The sequence below is a fragment of the Festucalex cinctus genome, chromosome 1 (assembly GCF_051991245.1).
Source record: "Festucalex cinctus isolate MCC-2025b chromosome 1, RoL_Fcin_1.0, whole genome shotgun sequence".
In the NCBI taxonomy this organism is placed as follows: Eukaryota; Metazoa; Chordata; class Actinopteri; order Syngnathiformes; family Syngnathidae; genus Festucalex; species Festucalex cinctus.
This window is the reverse complement of record NC_135411.1, coordinates 23,080,771-23,105,540: the sequence shown is the minus strand read 5'-3', so window position 1 is coordinate 23,105,540 and position 24,770 is coordinate 23,080,771. Positions and strand designations below refer to the sequence as shown.

General features: G+C 39.7%; 1 protein-coding gene across 3 annotated transcripts in view; it reads right to left on the bottom strand.

The window, feature by feature from the left end:
- Positions 1-16,832, bottom strand: part of LOC144018973 (uncharacterized) — a 34,577-nt gene extending 17,745 nt beyond the window's left edge. For 2 of the 3 annotated variants that reach the window (XR_013283594.1, XM_077521838.1), the window contains exons 1-4: positions 16,593-16,832; positions 13,640-13,706; positions 11,778-11,828; positions 10,247-10,315 (exon numbers count right to left, since the gene is read on the bottom strand). Coding sequence is in view for 2 of the 3 variants with exons in the window: in XM_077521838.1 (XP_077377964.1) it covers positions 10,247-10,315; positions 11,778-11,828; positions 13,640-13,706; positions 16,593-16,731 (326 nt within the window). In the remaining variant the exon portion in view is untranslated. Of the gene's footprint in view, positions 1-318; positions 906-10,246; positions 10,316-11,777; positions 11,829-13,639; positions 13,707-16,592 lie in introns of those variants that run through there. The other variant, XM_077521755.1, reaches the window with a different exon arrangement.
- Between the last annotated feature and the right edge of the window lie 7,938 nt (positions 16,833-24,770).

Below are 24,770 nucleotides of genomic sequence, written 5' to 3'. Positions count from 1 at the left end.
GTCATAGGAAAAGAAAATATTACTCAAAGAAGGTTATCCATATAGGAAACCCTTCTCTAAAATGTGCTACATTTTTTATACTGATCGAGTAATTAAAGGTGTATTCAAGAATTTTTTGTCGCTGCGTCTTCCGGGTGGATCATCTTAACGATTGGTTCTCGATCCCGTCAATCAATCCGGCGTAACGATGTTGTGCACGCTCGTTCCTAGCTTCGAGTGTTAGTAGCATGTAGCCGGTGAGCTTCGGATTCAGCCTGTAAGGACTCAGCCGAGTCGATAAAGAATAGATCCCACAAAGGCAGGCTCAGAGGAGGAAAACAAGCTCGATTTATTCCACTTGAAAAACCGAAGGCACAAAGCTTGCACGCAGGCAAGATAACGGAATTTACAGCGGTGTCCCTGCACACAGGCGAGGGACACGGAAGTAACAAAAGACACTTGCAAAAGGCAAGGAGGAATTGGAAAACACAAAACACCCGCAAAAGGCAGGGAACGCGAATGTAACAAAAAGCGCTTGCAATTGCAAGGAAAACTAACATAACCAAAATCGCTTGCAAACGGCAAGGAGAACTAACGTAACAAAAAACACTTGCTAACAGCAAGGACTAGAAAAAACATAAACCACTTGCAACCGGCAAGGACGACACGAAATGCACACGGAATCAATTCAACACGAGTATATCAACAAAAGGCGACGCGGAAACACACACGTGAATACAAATTAACTAAAGACGACGGCAGATTCAAAAAACTATTACCAACAGGAAACGCGGAGATCACTTGGACACGATGGTGAGCAAATAATAATCCGACAGCTGGCTGTTGCTTGTCGGAGTCCTCTTATAGTCCTGATTGCCAACTCGATGCAGGTGCGGGGCTGGGGAACGCCCCCCTTGTCATTGACACTGAAAACACACACACAAGAGCACAACAGGGCTGAGAACCGAACCATGACACAGCCATTCATCGTTGTAGCTCCACCGATCCCACCGCATACTTTAAAAATCAATCAGGTATGTAAACCGGTTAAGGTCCCAAATGTTTCAGAAAACGGAATTTTGACCTTAAGATTTAAGGTCAAAAACACAAAAGGATGACGTGAGTGTCATTCCTTTACAGCAGGGATGTCCAAACCTTTTTCATTTGAGGGCCACATACAGAAAATCAGAAGGACGCAAGGGCCACACAATGTTATGAAGAGAAAGTGTGTTTAGTCCTAAAAATTGTACAAATAATTTATTTGTGCTTTTGACCATTTAGAAAAATGCTACAGTATATAAACCAATTTATTTGTAATATGGCAGTCGGGTTATTATAGTTTGGGAATTTTTCATTTTAGTTTTTATTTTGTTTTTAGTTTTTTCTTTTATTTATTTAGTTAGTTTTCATTATTTTTCAGGGTGGTTCTGTTAGTTTCTTATTAGTTTTAGACAGCTGTTTAATAAATGCTTCGTTTTAGTTTAGTTAGTTTCAGTATTAGTTGTTTTTTTTTTTAATGTGTATTACTCATGCGCAACATTTAAAAATCACCATGGGCGCGACGTCATTATTCCAGTTTATATAAAAATAAATCTACTAAAAGTCACATTTAAAATCATCCCCAAAGGCTCATGCATTAAATTAATTACCAAAGACTAAAACAAAGGACATGTTTGCTATAATTATAGTTTTATTTTAGTTAGTTTTGTAATCCTAAAATGTAGTTTCAGTTATTTTTTCTTTTTTATTTCGTTGACGAATTTTTTTTTAATTTTAGTTTTTTTGTTAGTTTTAGTTAACTAAAATAACCTTTAACAGCTCCTGTGTTTTTCGACACCTTCCCTTCTTACTTTGACCATCTCCAAACACTTTTGTTTTCTTTATTTTATTTGAACTGAGTCAAATGCCACTTTTTAGCATATGTCGCGGGCCACTAAAAAATGGACGGTGGGCCACAAATGGCCCCCGGGCCCTAGTTTGGACACCACTGCCTGTGATACGACCACCAAAGCAGGAAAAATACCAAATCAACAGTAATGGTTTGTCGTTTGTTTCAATACGTAAGAGTGGTAGGGGTAACGGCTTTCAACAAAACAGGGGAGGAGAAGTGAGTGTACAAATTGTTCCATGGTTTTCCTGATACTACGGCCAAAGCCGAAAAATTGCCGGGTCGACTTTGTCCCAACATTCTGTGTCGGTGTCGCCTATACAATGAGACAAGAAAACAGTAGCTTTTTAGTAGGAAAGTGTTGTCGCGTCCTTGACGAAGGCACCAAAGCTCAAAGCGATCGTCCCGTCTTCTTAACTGCACCAGAAGTGCGCCGTTTCAAACGTCACTAAGAAGAACAAATCCCCAGTCGGCACATTTCCGCCTTCCAATTCATCCCGACCTCCGGCGGACGCAACATTATCCATCTGCTCCGCGTCCACACGCACCCCGACACCCCCTCCGCCGGTGAGGAGGCGGGCGGCCACCTGCGCATTACAAGTGTGGGGATGCTGATGATTACATTGTTGGACTGAGAGCGATGCTGCCGGTGCCGTAATCCCAGAAGTAATCAATATCGCTTGGCCGTTTGCCTCCCCCACCCATCGTCTAGCGCATGTAAAATATCCCCCGGCAACAATTTGGCCACGCTTTAATTATTCTCCCAAAGTCATCAGTGGCTTGAAACAATACCGGGTCTCGACAGCCTACAAATGAATCACACTTTTTGTTTGGCTTTTTTTGTTTTTGTTTTGGGGGGGTCGGTTTACGACGTCTGGGATTGTAGCGATAAATGATCGCCACACAGGAAGTGTATTTATTTATTTATTTATTTATTTTAAAGAGCAGCCTTTGGTAGGAAATAGAAACAGATACTCACGAAAACAACTGTGAAGAATTCAAATTAAGTGTGATAATGGATATGGAGTATTAGCAACTAGTATAGATACTAGTATAGATCATTAAATTGGCAAATTAGGTACAGCATGGTTTTATGGAGTATTAACTATAATGCAAGTGTGGTAAATTAGAGTTGTATACAACTTTCAACATATTAGGGTCATATAAAGCATCACTTACAAAAGGTTGTAAATGTGGTAAATCAATGTCGTATGGAATATTGGATATAATGTAAATATTGTACATGAGAGTTGTATAGAACATTAAATATGATTAATTAAGAGTGGTATAGAACAATTAAATATAAGAAATTGCAGTTGTACGGTGCAATAAATGGGATTAAACATGGTAGATTAAAGTTGCATAGAACATTAAATATGAGGTATATTGATAAGTTAGAGGGCTGCACGGTGGAGAGTGGTTAGCACGTCCGCCTCCCAGTTCTGAGGACTCCGGTTCGAGTCCAGGCTCCGGCCTTCCTGGGTGGAGTTTGCATGTTCTCCCCGTGCCTGCGTGGGTCTTCTCCGGGTACTCCGGTATCCTCCCACATTTCAAAGTCATGCATGGCAGGTTAATTGGGCGCTCCGAATTGTCCCTAGGTGTGATTGTGAGTGTGGATGGTTGTTCGTCTCTGTGTGCCCTACAATTGGTTGGCAACCAGTCCAGGGTGTCCCCCGCCTACTGCCCAGAGCCAGCTGAGATAGGCGCCAGCACCCCCCGCGACCCTTGTGAGGAATAAGCGGTCAAGAAAATGGATGGATGGATGGATGATAAATTAGAGTTGCATCGAACTGTGCACAGTTTGCAGTATATGTATAGAGTACATTAGGAGTGTAAAGAGCATTAAAGATGATGTAATGTCAATATAGTACATTGGAATGGTATAGAACATTACATTTTACATTAATATGATACTTACAGAGCATTAAATGTGATGTAACTATTGTAGATAAGAGATGTAGAGTATGTTCATGTTAATGTAGTACATTCAAATTGTATGGATGTAAGATTATTTTGTAAATGTGGTCAATTAGAGTAGTGCATGTCATGCAAATAACATCCACTAGAGTTGTAGAGCACGTTCAACATAAATGATGTTACTAAAAATGGTACATCAGAGCAATATAGAACATTAAATAATGACCTGGGTCATTAGTGTAGCATTTAATATTAAATAAGGTGTAAATTTGGCAAAATAGTCTGTTATAGAGTCAGGCATTAAGTAAATATGGTAAATACGGTGTAAAAACGATTCAGTGGAGTTGTATGGATATTGTAAGTGAGTTGTATAGACCTTTATGTACAAATACTACATTAGATGTGTCTTAATCACTAAATACGTAAATATCATCCATTGCAGTTACAGTGTACTGTATAGAACATTAAATAAGATGCAAATAAGGTAACATGCCAGACCTGCCCTTGTGATACAGCCACAAATGATGACGACAAGGCCGACAGTCCCTTTTAAAAAGCTCCAAACTTTCAAAAGTGATGATGGAGGACTCGGAAGCTAAAATTAGCCGACAGCCTCTTACATATTTTATCTGCGCTCATCATGTAAAAGATGGTGAGCAAGTGAAAGAGAGAAAGAGAGCGAGAGTCGGAGAAAGAGAGAGGTCAGCAGTCCAGTGGCAACTTCTCCTTCCTGCGTGTTTCCGACACGGTCGCTCGACTGTAAATGTACCTCAGCACTTCGCACGACTGATAGAATTGTCTTACCTTCTGAACTTGAACTTTGCCGCTTCTTTTGATTTGAGTTAAGAATTAGCCTTAAAATCCACTTATTGAAGATAAACTGAAATGATAACACTGAGTACGTTTACATTTAATCAAAGTAAATAATTGCAGGTGAAGCATGGCAGTGAAGTTTGATGACTTGCCTTAAAAGACAAAACTGAAACGGTGTAGTGGTGGCGATGCAGATAAACAGACTTGGAAGCGGCCCAGTATGATGGACGGCAGCTCGGGACACAACGCGGTTAAGTATTGCAAGAGAGTCTCTCTCCCGGCGTGCGCTCTATGATTGGACTGAAGCAAAAGCAATTAGCGCTCTGCAATGTATCGCTAGATGGCTGCAAATAGGTAGAAAGCCATCAAGTATTTTAGCCTCAATGCCTCCTCCGACTAAACAAAATTACTTTTCTCCCGACATTCATTTATGTTGCTGCAAATATTGATCACGCTCACAAGGAAATGATGTCTCGAGGGGCCTCCATGCAAGTAGGTGGGCCAGGACATTAATCAGGAAATCAATTGTGCTGTCGATTGGAGAGGCCGTGTTTGGAAAAGGACGGCGGCCGGCGGGAGGGAGGGACGGAGGGCGGGGAGGGAAGGAAGGGAGGCTGCGTCTTTACGGTGACACAGAACAGCACGAGTACACTTTCTGACGTGTGATGAGCTTTATTCGCCAGCATCTCTCTTTTTGCTGAACACGAATTTCTGCCGTCATTCATTTAGTGACTCTTGTTGGTAATTGTGATTTGGCAGCAACAATGTATGTCCAAGCTTTTTCTATCAAGGGCCTGACAGAAAAATGTATGGATGCAACGCTCACTTTAAAATTCTTCAACTTTAATTTAACAAATGAGTTAAAACTAGGGGTGTCAAAATTAGTGCGTTCATTTAAAGTTTGTTTAACGCGACACATTTTTTATATTTTTTAATGTGTGATTAATGATCGCCCCTTACTTGGAAAGCCTGTACTGGGGGAATTCCAGTCACAACCAGGGATATCATAGTTTTGGAATTTTTCATTTTAGTTTTTAGTTTTTATTTCATTGTGAGTTTTTTTTTTTAATTAGTTGTAATTAGTTTTCATGGTAGTCTTTATTAGTTTTAGTTATTTAATAAATGTGTAGTTTTAGGTAGTTTCAGTATTAGTTTTAGTTTTTTTTTTTTTTTTTTTTTTTTTTTTTTTTTTAATGTGTATTACTTATGTGCAATATTTCAAAAACACCATGGTAGCGACGTGCTTTTCTATTGGCTGCTGCTAGATGACATCACTTCTGTGTGACACACTTTCAAATGTCCTTATTCCGGTTAATATCAAAATAAATCTACTTAAAATCATCCCCAAAGGCTCATGCTTTAAATTACCAAAGACTAAAACGAAGGACATTTTTGCTATAATTATAGTTAGTTTTAGTTAGTTTTGTCAACATAAAATGTAGTTTCAGTTAGTTTTTGTTTTTTAAAAAGCATTTTATTACATTTCATTAATGAAATTGTTTTTTGAAATTTAGTTTTAGTTTTTTGGTCAGTTATAACCTTGGTCGCAGACTCGCAACGCAGTATCCATGTCAAAATTTAGCAGTAATAAATTTAATAGAAATGAATATATTTGTGGAGAATGGGGTCAAGTTGTAATTCACAATTTTTTATTTTTTATTTTTTTTTAAGCGAGAGCTCAGAATTGTTCATTCGGCAGTCTTACCGATTCAACATCTTATCATCATTGCTCTCTCTCACATGTGCGCGCGCGTATGTGTGCGTGCGTGCATGTGTCTGAATTCGTGTAAGTTTGTACTAGTTCATATAAACCCTAATAAAAATCCCATTACCCTTCACCTTAACCGGATACTTCAGAGTCTCGCCAGAGTCGTGAAGTTCAGAAGGTCAGGAGACCAAAGGAAAGGTCAAAGAAAAGAAAGATAAATCAAAGTAAAATCCAGCACCAACTAAACACTTCCTACCATCCACATGGTTACAAAATCAGAGTCTTACGCCAACTCCAGAAACCTCTAAATTCCAACAAATTAAGGAGATCCCAAGAGACCAGAGGAAAAACTAAAGAGAGGAAGGAGGGAAGGATAGATGAAGCAGAGTGAGATCCACAGACACCAGCACCCACTGATTCAACGAGCAGTGGGAGAGAGAAGCGAATTCTGTTTGAATTTCAGTAGATGTTGGTGTGATAGACCTGGCATGCATAAGGACCGCCACCAAAGAGGGGAGCCATCGACCGCGGCCCAGCAAAGCATGCACGACCCCCCACCCCAAGTATCCCCCAATAATTTAAAACATTTACAGAATTTGGTTTGGAAGTTGGTTCACGTTAAAGATTTAGATAGCTCTTAATATGAAAAGAATAATGCACCGAGCTGTCACCAGCATCATAGGTAAAATTCTGCCATCTAGTGGCAGAAAAATGACAATAACACAAATCAATATCACACTCGTTTTTTTTTTTTTTTTTTTTTTTTTTTTTTTTACAGTCCAGCACATTTTAATTTTAACAAAATTTTATGAATTATTATGAAATGACTGTATCGACTAAAAGATGCGGTCATATTTCTGTTAGTTTAAAAATTGTTTCTACTTTTATGTTAACAAGCATCTAGTATGAAACTTCGAAAAAAAAAAAATTGTACATTTAGAACAGATATGTCATGTGCCCACCTGACACCCCTAGTTAAAACCAATCCATCAAACAATGTATTGTTTATACTAGTATACCATTTTCAAGTGGCCAGCGGTATCAACAAACAACGATATTTGCTACAAAAAATATTTATAAACTGTAAAGTTTTTATTTTTAAAACATGCTAAGATGCAAATTAACTACGTGTATAATACACCCCTCCAAAACCACCCTGAAAGAGCATTTTATTTTCTCTGTACTGGTGTCTCCCAATTTTCTCATATACTTTATCATCAGAGTGAATAATATGAATGAATAAAGATACTAAACAGATGGAAACGATAACTTGCAAGGCAACGTGACTTTTCGGCGTGAGGTGTGGGCGTAGCGTGGCAGCAAAGTTTGATGACTCGCCACGCCAGTCATCATAAAAGATGAAACTTTTCTCCGCAAGGCCAGAGCCAGTTTCACTTAGCAACATAAAATTTGATGAGTTGACTCAAGAAGAAGTGTCTGAAAGAGACAACAAAATGTACACTTTGGTTGGAAGCTCCAATTTTAGATTCATTTTGGATATTTCCAAAGGTCCTTCAAAGGGCTGCTCCAAGCTTTACACAGGGGGGGAAAAAATCCTTCACCATTCATATTGCTTGCTGTCAGAATATATTCAGAAACTTCAACAACAACACAACCCCCCCAAAAAATAAACAAACAACAGAGCACTGTCATCTTTTCAATCTTCCTCCCCAAAGACAAACATGTTTTCCCAAGTTCTACACATTGACAAAGATGTTTTTTGGCGGGGGAGTCCCCGCAAAAGAAGAAGAAACCGGCGTAATGGCAGCCAATCTGTTCGACGGAATCATTATCTCCCGCCGCGAGCAGCTGGGAAATCGTCATAAAAGAATTTCGCCGCCTATGCAAATGATACTTTGACTTGAGACGGGCGTTTTACGTACGCAGGTGTTTGCGACTGCCAATCACCGTTTTGAGCGGAGCGGGTTGTGATCATTTGCGGTCGCATGCGGAAAACGATTTGCCAAACATGACGCTCATTAGTTTCGAACAACTACTCAGCCAACGAGCAAGCCGACTGTGAAGGAGACAGTTGTGAGTGTCAAATCAAATGTACATTGACAACTCTCAAGAGCAGATATTGAGGGTACATTTTTTGTTGTTGTTGAAAAGGGCATAGCCACTGTTCAATTGGAACTGCACTTCAAGTTACCCCACTATGCCACTGACGGTGTGTTGTTTATTTACTCAACTGCAATGTACGGGAGGTCTCTATTGGTGGGTACCAAAAAAAAATGTATAAAGAAACACCATTACAATGAAGCCCTGCTGTTCGTGGCGCAGAGTTAAGTAGGAGCCTTGCCACGAATAGAGAAAATGAGTAATGAAAGGTTTATAATTTCCTATAGGTGCGACAAAATGACACTTTTTGGCTTTAGAACCACAAAAAAAAGTGAGTAAGTGAGGATATACTGTAGGTTCAAAATAATTTCGACAGAGCATAAACGTGGAAATACACAACAACAGTGTGGAATGATTACAATGCAAACAGAATGCTAATCGTCATTAACTCATTCACTCCCAGCCATTTTCACATTTCTCAATCCCGTTCGCTCCCGGCTGTTTTACTGGATTTTGACTGATTTTGCAAGGCCCACAGAATATTGTCTTCAATTGCTATAAAAGCATGGAACCTACCAAAAGAAAGATTAAAGTCTCTTCTTTCATTAGGAAAAAAAAAGTATGATTCTATCAGTTTCCGTTTTGCAGCAATTAGCATTAGAAGAGAGCTAAATTTCATCAGTTTTCACAAATCTATTTAAAATGATAATTTAGCTTTTTTCCTAGATGGCCCTGGTTGATCTTTGCTCTGCTGCCACCTGCTGGCCGTTTGTGTAATAACTACCATTTCTGCAACCGTTCTTTGCAGTTGAGAGGCTGCATCAAAGCCTTCTCTATGCTCTAGCATAAAAAAAACAAAAAAATGTATAACCATGTCTTTGGGACACAACATTTAAAAAAAACGTATTTACACGTTATTGGGAGCAAACGAGTTAAAGTTGGCATTTTTTTAGGTAACACAGAAACTACTTTGGAAGATGGAGTTTGTCTAGGCCAAATTGCCCCAGAACATAGACATGGCTGTACACAACATTGTGGAGCAACTGCAATATGCCAAAAGCTACTATACTGATGATTGTCATTCAAGACCCGGTCTCAAATTTAACGTAAGATCATTGTAAAGAGTGCACCAGGTACTCATTTAAAACAGTCATCTGTTTACAAGGCTCTGTAGGTGTTGCTGATTTGGTTAGCATGAACTCATTGAACAAGATCACAAGATGTGAACAAGATCGACAATTACACTTACCTCCATTTTTTTCTGATGGAAAAAGTGACATCTACTTTAAGGGCGTGTATTATTGCATGGATCTCAATGGGAACAAGCAGGAGTGGGGGTCCTTGATGGAGGTTAAAACTGATTTTAGCGACAGAAGCTTTGGCAAATATTTCCCTATTCTTTTATGCGTATCATTTAACATCTGCTGTGGAAAATCTCATTGCTGATGCATTGTAGAATGTACAAAGCGTCCCTGAAGTTGACTCCTGTGTGGGAGAGAGATGCAACGAAGGATCCCTGATGTTTTTTTTTGTTTTTTGTTTTTTACCAGTGGTGACATATTTGGAGCGCCTGAGATGTGCGATTGTTCAACTTTTTCCATTTCTTTCAGCAGCCATTTCACTTTTTTCCAATAAATTGTACAAATTTAATTCACTGAGGCACTTTGACATAACAAGAAGATAAGAGGACTCTATAATGGAATGGAATAGATATTCGACAGAAAAGGCATCGTGTGATCCGACAATGATGTCTTGAGACATCGTGAAGCAGTATGTGGCTTATTAACCAATAAAACTGTTGGTAACAAAAAAGCTTGCAATATCATTGTTTTTAGAAGTGAAGAAAATGTGTAATTTTAGCAAGAAACATGAACACATACTTTGCTTTTGCGGGCCTCATAAAACGATATGGTGGGCCGGATTTGGCCTCCAGGCCTTCAGGTTGACACCTGCAGTGTCGGCAAAAAAAAAAAAAAACAGTCTTAGTGTTGCCTATCTGTCTAGGATAACTGCTCCCCATCTGGGTTTATTTGGGTGAACCCGTGAAATCACCTGAACATGAAGCATTGTCTATTTTAAACCATAATTGTCGACTCCCTCTTCAATGCTTTGCCCATAATAGATAGTGTGGGCAATGGGGTATATGCCACGGAAGAGGCGGGACGTGATTTTGCACATCAGTTTGTTTCCGGTCCGGGTTGCGAACGCGCAACCGAGGGGCACAAACTCGGAAGCACAAGTATTTTTGACGCAGCCCACACGTCGCAAACCGAACCGGAAACAAACTGATGTGCAAAAACAGTCCCGCCTCTTCTCTTCCGTGGCATATACCCCATAGATATTAAACCATTTGTCTAAGACACAGCTTTCGGGCGCATTTTTATGAATGACCAAGGAGAAATTGTCAGAGTACGTCAGAAGCCTGGGAATCGAAAATTAATGTATCAAACTTCATACCAAAACGGCCAACTTTCTGTTAGACTTAACGGATAGGTTCTTGAAATTTTCTATACATCCTGCCAACCCTCATGTTCCAAAGTGAAATTGGATTCAGGGGCTGAAATTTCCAATATTTCACCCTCTGCTACATGCCAAATCCCTAAAATAACCATCAAACTTTGACACCATGCTATGCCCACATTAGATAGCATCTAATGTTGCCAATTTGTCTTGGATAACTACTCCCAATTGGTCATTTGGGCAACTTCATTGGTAGCAGATTGCTGAGGTATGTCCAAACCCTGGGAACATACTTAAAACGACTTCCTGTTCCATTATGGTCATGGATGTGTGATACGTTTCCGTGCGTTCAGTTATAATAGAATTGATTACCCAGCAGAGGTGGGCAGTGACACCGCGTTATCACAAGGCTGTCAGTATGTCACGAACGGACTCCCGTTTCGCTGGCGGACTAACGACTGACGGAAAATTTGAAATGCTGTTGGATTAAGTGCAGAAGGAAGCAATTTTCAGCCATCACCCGAACCGTCACTAACCAGAATAGCAAAGATGAGGGGCAGTTTGTGGAGGAGAAGCGTAAGAATTTATATATTTCTTGTATTTATATGAATTTATATATTATTTTTAAAGTGTTACAAACTGTTTCTAAATGAACTAGACTAAGTGCAATTTCTGTAGAAATTGTGTGGGAATGCTGAAAGCTGAATGCTAGTAGCTGAATACTAATGAAGGAAATAGAAAGATACATTTTCAAAATTACAACGTAATTAACTATTAAATACGAGTAATAGTAGTAGTAATAGTAGAAACAGTAGTAGTATTAATAGTAATTATTAAGTAGTAACTTGTAGTTAATTGCCAAATACAAATCCATCCACCCATTCTCAGTCAGTAGTCAGCAGTAGTCACCTACCATAAATTACTAGTATAGTAAAGTTTTTTTTCACTCACCTATTTATAAGCAATGCCTGTACTCCTCTTTTACATCTTTGGGTGCTGGTGCTGAAAAAAAGAAGGGATTATCAGCAAACTTCAACTAAAATCAGCACAACAAAAGTATGCCATGTCAGTATACTTGGCACAAAACTTCTCGTCCAATCAGATGGGCAACTTATAGTCAGGTCACTTCAGCAGAGTTCCATTCATAACATTTTTCATGATCATCATTGGACTACTGAAATTGGCTGGCTGGCAACCAGTTCAGGGTGTACCCAAGCTAGCTGGGATAGGCTCCAGCACCCCCGCAACCCTTGTGAGGAGTAAGAGGTTAAGAAAATGGATGGATGGATGGATGGATGGATGGATGGATGGATGGATGGAAGGAAGTGTGGTTAAAAAATGATGATGAGTTCCAAATTGACGACTGACGGACTGGGCTGGCCTGAAATAATGGCGGAATAATGATGACAGATGGGTGGCCCAGCCACTGGCGAATGACTATTGCTTATTGACATGCCCACCACTATAACCCGGTTTTGGATAACTTGTTGTAACTAGTGTCGGGGGCAGAGTTATTATTATTTATTTTTATTTATTTTTATTTATTTTAACTCTCCAGGAAGCACTACTTAGTGAGGTTCAGGACCATATGCAGAGATATCTTAACCAGGAAACACATAATTGCCAAAAGTGGTGCGTGCTTTTGGCCAAGTTGAAGCCACCAAATGCTCTTTTAACATTTTTAAACTCCGGAGGTATGTGAAGGAATCATGTATTCGGATTTATACACAATCTGTTCAACAGTATTATATGAGTAGAATGACATAAAACGTGCTTTGCAGTGTAAATATGCATGCTTTTTTCCCCCCCTGTCTCCCATCATGTAAAAATGCCAAGCCATAAAACAAACATCCACAGTGTGCCGCCGCGGTGTGTTTGTCAGTACTGAGTAATGACCACCGCGGGGAATCGCTCCGCCTAACACGACTCTCTTTAAACTTAAACACGCCATTACAATTCAATGGAAGCAGTCAAATGGGATGAAAATGCGACGGGCCTGCGAGAGAATACTAACCAGAGCGCACAGATGTATGCACACGTACCCCCATGAATAGAAAGCAATGGATTTACCAGCAACGTCCCTGGCATTTTAATCCAGTGTGGAGATTAAAAACCTAATCCACCTTCATTGTCAATCATTTGACACGTCCACTACGCCGTGTTAGCTTTATTGAGGCTTTTGATCAGCTTAATACGGAACATTTTAGGAGAGTTAATCAACTTGTCTGTGTCACGGTGTGGCGGTGTTGGAGGCAGGACCCAAATGCAGGGGGCAACAAAAACAGGGCAAGGCAGGGATGCAAGTAAAAAAGGGATTTAATTAACAAAAAATGTAAACAAGGGACTATGGAAAAAATTAACAAGATCAAAAACAAACACAAGGCATGGCATGGAAAACAGGGACATGAACATGAACAGGCACAATGACTCCACAAGAACTGAACGGAAAACAGGTGACTAAATACACACAAGCTAATTGACAATGACTAGACACAGCTGGGCAAGACACAAGTGGCAAGGGAAGCTAATTGGTGGATACATTGGGAAGGGAAGACACACTCAGGTGGACGTGGTTTGACATAACGGGACAAGGGAAGAGACAAGGAACACATGACAAACAACCAAAAACACCAAAAGAAAACAAAATCCCACCCCCCACAAAACCAAAACATGACAGTCTGATCTGCATTGGAATCTACACTAAATCACTTTTTTTTTTTTATTGTAAAATTGAACAAAAAAAAAATGAAACGTAAAACACCGAGAGCTTCAGATGGTAGCGTTTTGACTCTGTGAAGTGGTATTGCTCGTACCTGAGGGCAAAGTGTCGACATGTCACGTCGAGATGTTCCTTCAAACGGCGAGCAGCTCGTCCGGGATCTGACGGAAAGAAAAAATGCTGTAATTACAAGATAAGTTATTCGTTTGCATAGGTTCACTCACATTGTCATAAAAACTTGGAGCAAGTTTTGGTTTTCGACACATGCAATGTGTTTGCTTTATTCTCATTACTATTTACATTGAAGTTTCTCACGGAAGGCATCAAAACTAAGAATCAAGACGTGGAGTTATGTACTTAACAAAAAAGAGGTGAAATAACTGAAAACATGTTTTAGATTCTAGTTTCTTCAAAAACGCAAAATTGCTCTGATTGACTGCTTTGCACATTCTTGGCATTCTCACCTTCAAATTCAATGCTGTTGGAAAACTATTTCAGGTGACAATCTTGAAGCTCAGCGAGGGAATGCAAAGAGTGTGCAAAAAGAAAAAATCATCAGGGCAAAGAGTGACTATTTTGAAGAAACTAGAATATAAAACGTGTTTTCAAAGTACATGTGCCAAGACTGCCATAAATACGGAAGGCCATAGCAAGTATAGTTGAAAGGTCACAGCAATGTAATAGCCTACTTAAAGTCACCTATCGAATTATGTGCACCAAAGAGGCCTAATCTAACAGGATACGGGTAAAAATTATTTTCAAATACCGTATTTTTCGGATTATAAATCGCAGTTTTTTTTTCATAGTTTGGTCGGGGGTGCGACTTATACTCTAGTGCGACTTATGTGTGAAATTATTAACACAATATTATATCATTTCACATGTTATTTTCACACTAAACCGCAAGAGGGCACTTTAGGCCTGTGTTGATAAGTTCAACATTGCCGGAGGGAGCGGCACATCGTCTACCTCCCGAGTTGGGGGAGTTGTTTAAAAGTGACACCGAGGATGAAGATTTCATTGGATTTAGTGATTTGGAGTGAAACTGATAGTTTGGTAATCTTGTTAGCATGTTCTTTATGCTAGAGTTATATGAATAACTTGTAGTGATGGGAACATAATTCACCCACGGAACGCTGGGACGAAGGGAGAGTTCCGGGTGGGAAGGTTTTGTTATGTGGAAAAGGGGAGTTAGCCTGTTAGCACAACCACTTAGTTCGTTACAATATTAAGAGTTTGTTGCGAGCAGTGACGGGAGTCGGAGGCGGAATGTTGAAGCACGGAGCCAAAGGCTGGCGTTTTATTGACATCAGCTTCTGAGGTCTTAACAGCAACTCCCCACTCAGCTAGAAGCTAACAGGCTAACTCCCCTTTTCCACATAACAAAACCTTCCCACCCGGAACTCTCCCTTCGTCCCAGCGTTCCGTGGGTGAATTATGTTCCCATCACTACAAGTTATTCATATAACTCTAGCATAAAGAACATGCTAACAAGATTACCAAACTATCAGTTTCACTCCAAATCACAACGAACTAAGTGGTTGTGTGTTCTGGGGCTACCATTTAGCTTAAGCACTAGGATGTCTGATTGTTCGTGAACACAACACATGTCTCGCAGCAGGGAGGGGGGGAGACGTTCAGTTTTGTTTTGTGTTGCTGTTCTTCCTGTTGTTTTTCGGACTGCTAACCTCGAGAGTTGTGCTCTGTTATCTGGCGTCGGCCACTGCCAAAAGTGGCGGTTCTTTCACGAAAAAGATTAAATGGGTGACATCCCAACCTACACTGCTGGTGGCGTCATTGTGAAACGTTACAATATGTTACGTCGTTACTGACATTACCAGGCATGTCAGCCATGGAACGTTAGTATACCATACATTTATTCAGCCTGTTGTTTGCTCTTTTATTTTTATTTTAAATTGCCTTTCAAGATGACGTGTATGTTTTTGGTGTTGGATTTTATCAAATAAATTTCCCCCAAAAATGCGACTTATACTCCAGTGCGACTTATATATGTTTTTTCCTTCTTAATTATGCATTTTTTTGGCTGGTGCGATTTATAATCCGAAAAATACGGTACTTAAAATATCTTCGTTGACACATCGTTTAAAAAACATGAAAAGTACAAGCAAAAATTGTTGGTATTATGATAAATGTTGACTAATGACTATGATGCTAGTTTGATTTGCTCAAATTTTGAAAAGGGGGAGTCTAAACAGTGTGGAAATTCTATTACTTTCCCAACAGTAATATCACGTCACAGCCATCATATTAAAACGGATTCCTCTATACGTTTTGTGTTTCCCCCCCCCATCGGTGTCCATGCCATCAGTCGGTAAAAGGCAGAACCTCAAAGTTATCAAGAGGATTAGCGGCAGACTATGTCAAACAAGCCAAGGAGGAAGCGAAAGAAATCACTTTGGCTAATCCGCCACTCTGATGTGGGCCACACAGAATGTGCCTTTCATCAGCAATAATTGGACATCGAGCTGACTGCTATTGTGCCGCACTCGTTCCGGTTGCCTGCAGCCTTTTGACTTTCAAAGTGCTCCCGACCTTCAATTTGTCGGGATTTTCACGTAGTTGTATAGCTTTTGATGGAAATAACATACGTCGGTTATAGTGTATAATACGCATATGGTGGGTATGAAAAAGGCTACACACCCCTGTTCAAATGTTAGGTTTTTGCGATATGAAAAAAATAACATTTTCCAGCATTAATGTGACCTATAACTTGGATATTGCACTTGGAAAAAAAAAAAATCTCCGATAAGCTCATCTGAAAAAGATTAAACAAACACAGGAACAAAAAAAATTAATAAATTAATTTGTACATTATAGGTCACATTAATGGTGGGAAAAAATGGAAAGGATTTATCTTAATCTCATTTTGTTTAATAGTACAAAGTATGGCATTTGAACAGGCCTGTGTAGACTTTTTATATCCACTGCATACATGACTTTTCCTGTTCTATAATGATCATCGTACTTGAGTCGAACCGCTTGTCTACGACCCAAAAATCTTCAACATTTCAGCACTTCAAGGTAACCTTTTATAAGTAGTGAGGCTACGTTATCGACATCCCAATGCAAGTTGGTGGGCCGAGACGTCAGCATGGATGCATTTGGGCTTCTTGTCGTCGTCGTCTTGTGTGTCCGGTTGGCAGCAGCATTGACTTGGCCAGCCATCCTCACGCTGGGTTTTCGCCCGAGGCATTTTTCCACTTTCTCCCCCTCCACCAAAAAGAAAAAAAAACATGCCTCTCTGTTGCCGTGTCTGTCATTCACTCTCTTTGTCTGCCTCACCTCCTTTCTTCCCCCCGTTCAGCGAATCCCTCAAGTCGACAGAGGACCACTTCCTTTGACACACACGCGCGCGCACGCGCACACACGCAGGAGCACGTCTGTCTGCCTGCCTGCGACGCCACTGACAGGATGAGGCCAAGTTTGCCCCCAAAAGTTGCGTACGTGAGAGCGAGTCGAAAGCTTATTTGGCTCTCGGCGCACGACTCTCGCGCGGTCATGCACGGTGCCACCAAGCCAAAAATCGAGCAGGCGTAGACCTCCGCCAGGGCAGAACAATAAAATCGTAATCCTCTGATATTCGTGGGGGACAGGGACCAAGAGACCAAGCCCTGCCGTAAATACTGACAAAACGTGAGAAAATTGGCACCCTCTAAAAGTGTTTGTTGATGTGCCTATGGTAATAACTTCAATGATAAATATAACACAAAGTTTGCTGAGTCACCCCCAACACACGAGGATTTTCTCTCAGTTAAGATGTATCACTTCAACATACTTCCTTGACACTAATTTCTATATAGACACGGCTTTGGTGGCATGGTAGTATGTTTCAAAAAGTGCACAAAGAATGTGAATAAGTGCATTCATGAATAGTGAGCCACAAACAAACAAAAACAGGGATTTCAATACGAGAAAGAAAGTGAGAGGTCCAGTTCAGGAAAATGTCTTTAGGTCCAGACATGATCATCATGTGTATCGCTCACTTAAATATTTTATGTTCACTGCTTGTATGCCTCACACACGCCTACTCACTTGCTTGCTTGGAATATAACAATTTGGTTACTTCAAAAAGGAAACACCTGAGATTGGCCAGTCCAGGGAGTACCCCGCCTACTGCCCAAAGCCAGCTGAGATAGGCTCCAGCACCCCCCGCGACCCTTGTGAGGAATAAGCGGTCAAGAAAATGGATGGATGGATGGATGGACATCAGCCTTGTTTTAAGGCAGCCTTCCTCACTCCTGGTACTCGAGGGCCACAGTCCTGCAGGTTTTAGATTTATCTGTCCTCCAACACAGCTGATTCTAAAAATGAAAATCGCGATCAGGCTTCCGCAGAGCTTGTTGATGAGCTGATTATATGAATTAGCTGTGTTGATGGATGGAAACATCTAAAACCTGCAGGACTCCAGCTCGAAGACCAATAGACTACTATTGGTAAAAAAATAAAATAAAAAAATAAAAATTGTAAACAGGGTCGAGGAATCCAGGTACAGAAAGTAAAACCTTGAAACAGTTTGGCCTTATGATGATGAGCTCGTTTACCTGCCAGTTTGAGTATAAGCACCTGTGGCAAAAGCCGATCTGTGGCAGGCTTTTTATTTTGTAGATCTGTATTCCCAAACCCTGATTGTAAATTCCATTTAAATGTGAAAAGCCAATATTGGTCTCCTATGTGGTAGGCGGTTAAGCTAAGTAGTTGACAACTGCCAAGCATCTGGAAAAGCAGACATAGCTGGCAACTATCTTCCTGGTTGGATTGGTGTTCCAATCTTGAATAGGATGAAACTGTCATGACTGGGTCATGCCAGGGTTAAGTTTGGGTCATGCAAAAGCATGACAGCGTTATGTTTGGGTCATGCAAGGGTTATGTTTGGGTCATGGTACTGTCATGACTGGGTCATGCCAGGGTTATGTTTGGGTCATGCAAGGGCATGACATGGTTGTGTTTGGGTCATGCAAGGGTTATTTGGGTCATGACCGTGTGGTCAAGTGTCTGTTTTGAACTGATGTAACCAGAATCTAGTTTCAACTGGTAAAACGGTATGTGATGTCAGAAGCTATGTGACATCAGGAATCTTTAATCTCTTTATCTGGTCAACAGCCAATCAGATAATTCCATGTCAGTTCTGTTAACCACATGTCTAGCCACAGTCAATCAGATCGAGTCGCTGTCTATATAAGCCTGTCTGAGAAGTGTGTGTTTTGGTCGGATTATTACCTCTGTTCCTCTGTGCAACAAGTTAGCCCAAGTTAGCTTACCGTCTCGCGATTCTTGATACCTTCTCGTTGTTTCTCGTCTAGTCAAGTTTGTTCTACGCCTCTCGATGTTGTGCGAATAAAGTGTTAAAACTCTTATTTGTGTCTGCCTAACAGAAACACTGTTGTTGAGGAAACACGGTATTGATATTCACAGTTTTGATGTTCCCTATAGTCAGAGGCACTGTGTTGTTGCACTGTGTTCATTTTTTTTTTTTTTAGCACAATACTGGTGTGTTTAACTGATCACAAGAAATGTTCAATTCGAGACAATATTTCATTCATTTGAATGTACTTTGAACTTTTTTTTTCAATTTCAATTTCTCTAGTCATTTTCTTTTTTTTCCAATTGTTGATGTGAAAAACTATCAACAATTATATTTTGTATTTTATGGGTCAAATGTACAAGTCGAAACAAGTAGGAGTTTGTCCTGTTAAAACATTGTGTCACATGACGATTGGGTATTTGTGTACAATAAAAATAGCAAAAAATGGGAAATTGCCTGCTTGACTTTGCCATTTCCTTCAAGGGTATTCTCTGCATCCTTAACTCTTTGTCTCTGCAGACTTGACTGGCGTACACAACACGTACGCACACACACGCACACACGACGACACCTTGCTTGGGCAAATGAGAAATGACAAAGGCATAAATCATTCAGGCTCTGGTGCGACACACAGTCAGTCCACCCCACGCTCCAGCGATGAAGACTTCCGCCAAAAGTCTCACGTCATTGCTGACTTGATCAAATATTGTCGATGATGTTTAACCAACCGTTGTACGTTCCATCATCAAAAGATGGATGTCAATATCTTACCTTTGGACAAACTGTCACCACCGTAAAATCTTGAGCAACCCGTAAACATTTGATGTTTTAATTGATAATTTTATACACCAGTTAAACAATCTATTATGAATACTTTATTTACTTAAATACAATAATGTCACATATTAAGTTAAACGGCCACATAAACTAAAAATAGTGTGAGTAGCTAACATAGAATTCTACACTTTCCTTCTGTTTTTGTGAACTATCGCAGACAGGTGCACTCAAATGCAGGACAGGCTCTTTGATCACAAAAAGTTAAGAAATACCAGCTCGAGCTCAGAGCCCGAACAAGAAAATTGTACTCAAGTAAGCAGTAGTGGAATGTAACAAAGTAGAAGTACTTTGTTACTGTACGTAAGTATTTTGTATGTATTTGTACTTTACTTGAGTTTGTATGTTGTTTGTTTGTTTGTTTGTTTGTTTGTATGTTTATATGTTCAAATCAACTTGAGTGGATTCACGAAGAGGTACTTTTTTTTTTTTTTAACTTTCTACATTTGAGAGTCTCTGTACTTTTTACTCTGCTGCTTTTCTAATTGGCGAAACAGGCAACATGACAGACGTTATAGTGGAGAACGGCAGCCTTGACAGGAGATGACAGTGAGATGACAAAATTCCGCAGACAAAAGGGCTGTTCACCTGTAGCCCTAGATTGAGTATTAAAAACTGCTGGCCAGTCGTTTTATAATGCTGGTCCTGGTTTACTGCATGCGCTCAGTTATCAATAAATGTGTAGAGTCATTTTATGCTAGTTAATATACATGTTGTATGTATATTTAACATATGTATGTTTTTTAATTACCAGCATATCAGTTAATTATTCTTAATTGATATTTACTTTAACCTTTACTTGAAGTATGACTGAATTGGGATCAAGTACTTTTACTTTTTACTTTAAAGCAACACAAGCCTTCTTAATCACTTTCCAGTATTGGAAAGGGCATTGTTTATAAACAATAAAAGTACACATATCTTTGGCATCTTATTCCCTGAATTTTAGTTTAAACCGATCAAGTGTCCGAATTCGATTGTACGGTGTGGGACACCATGTACCTGGTCACGTGATCGTGATGACGTATCATGTGCGTAACCGCAAGCCGTCTTCGCTTCTTTCAATGGGAACTTGCTGACATAATGTGCAAGAAAAAGACGTCTTCGATCCTAAATACTGCGTCAATTCTGTTCAGGGGTAAAGTCCTCAACACGTCCGATTTCATGTCATTTCATGTAGTTCGGCCGATCCTAATTTGGACTGAAGCAGGCTTAGCACACGACATGTAGCAGAGTGAAAAGTCACCCGGAAGATTAACGTCCACTCGACTCGCAGGCGGCCGAATCTGCCAGTTTTATCCGGCTTTCGGTGTCCTCCGTGGCTGCACTGCTTTTGAAGAAGTGCTTCTTTGTTGTAAGGCGAAATTCCACCTTTGATGTCCGCCGTGGGACACGATAATTTCTCGTGAGTTCAATGCTGCCACTGACGGCTATCTCATTCAATGTGTATTTTACGCACACGATACGTCACGATGATCACGTTACTGTCCAAAATGCCGATACAGTACTTAATGTAAAAATAGTCATAAAAAGTGTTATCAAATCATAATTGCTCAACATAAATTGGCAGTTTTTTTCAGGGAAGAGTTGAAACTATCCATTTCACAGAATAGCTGGTTAGTTTTACTTTAAAAGTACAGATACAGGCGTAAAAAATTTACTTTAGTAAATGTTAAATAAGTTAAAAAAAAAAAGAAAAAAGAAAAGAAAAGTGAGTTTCATCCACCAGAGCAAGTAAGACTACCAACTGGTGAGTAACTTCAGATTTATGTAATGATTTATTTTTTGTCATTTGTTTTATTGTCAACTGTTTTTATTCTTTTTTTAAAACTATTTTTATATTATCTTTTTACATTCCTATACAATTTAAATAACCATAAATCCAATCTACTTTCATCATAATTTTTTTTTTCAATGAAATAAAAAGCTTCCAGATCAAGTCAAGTCAAGTCATCTTTATTTATATAGCGCTTTCAAACAGCCTACGCTGTCAATTCAAATGTGTCCTTTTGCCCTTTCACAAATTATATAATTCTTTCTAATGGAAGAGTTGCTAACATTTTTTATTATATGTATGTATGTATGTATGTATGTATTGATTGATTGATTTTTATGGGCGCATAAATGTCAACTAGACAAAAATTTTGAATAGGAATGTAAAGAATCAGTCAATCACTTTCCATTGTTTCTACTATATGCTTCATGGAAATGAGGCCTTTGAAACTTTGTGCGCTGTCATGTGACTGAACAACAAGTTGCAACCACTGACAGTCAAGAAATCATATAAGTGCTAATCAATGTCCTCGGAACACAAAAAAAGTCGATTGCTACCGGAGCTAACAGTCCAATCAAGGGAGAAAAAACAGGAAGTACAAACTACTAAAATCAAACCAGGAAAAGGGCAAACAGATGGACTTCAATACATGGAAAGCAGTCACAGAAGATCCGAATCACCGACTGGATGCAAATCTGGTCAAACTGTGAACATTGTTCACAACAGGTTGATCAAAACAGGCTCTGAAACATCATGTCAAGGGTGTTGGATCAAAAACAGGATGTATGGTCTTACCAAAATAAAACCAAGAACAGCGCAAACCGAAATGTACAGCAGAAGTCACGGAAGCGCCAAATTAACATTTTTTGTTAACAAAAAACTATGTGTTAATGATTTGATGCTGACTGAAATGAGGTCTGATGATAATAGATGGCATACATGTTTATATTATATTTTACCTGAAACTGTTGCTCAAAAGGCTGAGAGAATATGGAGAATGAGTGGTGATGGTAACACAATAGTCTACTATTGAGCCAGCACTCCATCCCTTCACACCCCAGCAGTTCAGAGGCTGCGGGGTCAGCTGGAGGAATCCCACCGTGCCCCTCCTCTCCCCGCCTCCAAATCACATCAGAGAGGCGGGAATTCCTCGGTGGCCGACAAGCCGTAACCCGCTGGCATCCCCTCCCTCAATGGCGCGGCGGAAATGGAGACTCGGTCGTTTGATTTGCCTCCCGGTGGGTCTTTTGAGGGTTTCAAAATGGAGTCCACCTGCCACTGCTTTCATCATGCATCACCCCTGCTTGCATGGCGCACAAAACCAATAAGTATAGGCTACTACATATACACAATACAAATATTGAGTTTTTACAGGGAGACAAATCATGGAAATGAAAGGCAAGGAAAGAGCAGATGGGGGGGAAAAAAAAGGTCAATACCAAACTGACTAAAATACCAAGGGGAAAAAAACTGGACCCTACCAAAACAAAACTACACATGGACTTAAACGCATGGCACTGGCCACAGAAAAACCTAATCAAAGTCCTTGGGCCTATTCGGAAAGTCAAATCTACTAACCCTTATGGCACCTCTCCTTAACCTTTGTTGGATTACATCATCGTTTCAAGGAGAAATGAAAAAGTGCTTCCTTTCGAACATAGGAAATGACAGCACACTTTCACACAAATTCGACTCCACTTTTTCTAACTGACATCGTACAACAGCGAGTATTACTGACGCAAGTCTCTTGCTTGCAGACTTGACCTATAAAATATTAATGAAGTGACAAAAAAAAAAAAAAAATAGAGATACTAATTGTTTTCGTGAAGGATCAATGATGATGTTCTTCGTTGATTTTGGAATGACACTTTCTGAAATAAATCATAGAAAGGTCTCTAGAATTTTTTTTATGTCCGTTTTGCTTTGAACTTATATATTTCATTGACTATCCACTTGTGACAATAACGTTGAATTTCTAATTTTATCTAATTTTTTTTTTTTTTTAACTTAATTTTTAAAGTCTTGAGCGTGAAACTCGAGCGCCAATGCATAGTCTGTGCTCTGTTGCTTTAAATATTGCTGTCATAAAGAATTGTGGGTAATATCCTTTCATAAATGTTGGAAAGAAGCACTGATCTGTATATATTACTTGATAGCAGATAGCTCATACATGCCTGTGCAAGCCGTAGAAGCCAAAGGGCGGCCATCTTACCTCTCCCATCTTGCGAGCGAATATAAATTATACGTATACGTACAGATTAGACATACACAGCTTGTAGGTTCTAGTATAGGGTCGGGGGTGCGGTGGTCACTATTTTTTTTTTTTTTAACAAGTGGACAGTATGTGCTGCTTCGGACCTCAAAATTAGATTTGGCAGAGGCATCTTTTGCTAAATTACAGTTATAATTCTTTAGTACCTCCTGTAAACATCATTAAGCATATTATTTGTGCATGTAAAATGTCTGAAGCCCTCTTGTTTATGTTTAACAATTTTAATGGTCCCCTCATATGAAATGTTCACTTTTGGTGGGTTTTTGGTCATAAATATGCCTTACAACAGCCTGACAAAGTCCCCAAGTTGTAAGATAAGCGATCCATGTTTCCCTTTTCTATGGCCGTTTGTATCACATTAGCTCAAACAGCACTCTCAAATGGGCTGTTTTAGCAGCTCGGTTTTACACGTCACTAACCCCACTGTATTTATGCGAGTGGGGTGGCCGATTTCGCGGTCCTGTATATCCGGCCCGACAGGTACGGCTATCCAGTAATATATACAGATCAGTGGTCAGAAGTAACCTTTGCTAAAGGTGGATTAAAGGTGGCATACAGGCACTTCTTGTAGAATTCGAATGCTCCTATCCTCTAAGTATTTACCGATCATCGCGCTCAGATAGGATAGGAGAGGAAATTTCCGAGGAAAAAGCGAGTATCCGAAGAGGCCCTTTGTTCTTTGACTCCCATCAAAATTAAGAAGTAGAAACCTACCAATATAAAACCACACAAGTTTTGAGTCAAGGTTATTTGTTTACAAAATATTGCTCCATAGCAACTCTAGCTATATGTTCTAGCAAGAGTAACAAAAAAGAAGTACAAACCTAGCAAAATAAAACTACTCAAGGAATGCAAGACAGAAGTCACAGAAGCTCAAGTTATTTGTTGACTAAAAAGCCAGTCAATCAAATGAATCTGACTGAGGATCCGATCAAAGGAACACAAAAAGGAAGTGGAAACCTACCAAAATAAAACCACAGACTGACTCAAATGTAAGACAGTATTCTCTGAGAACCCAATTC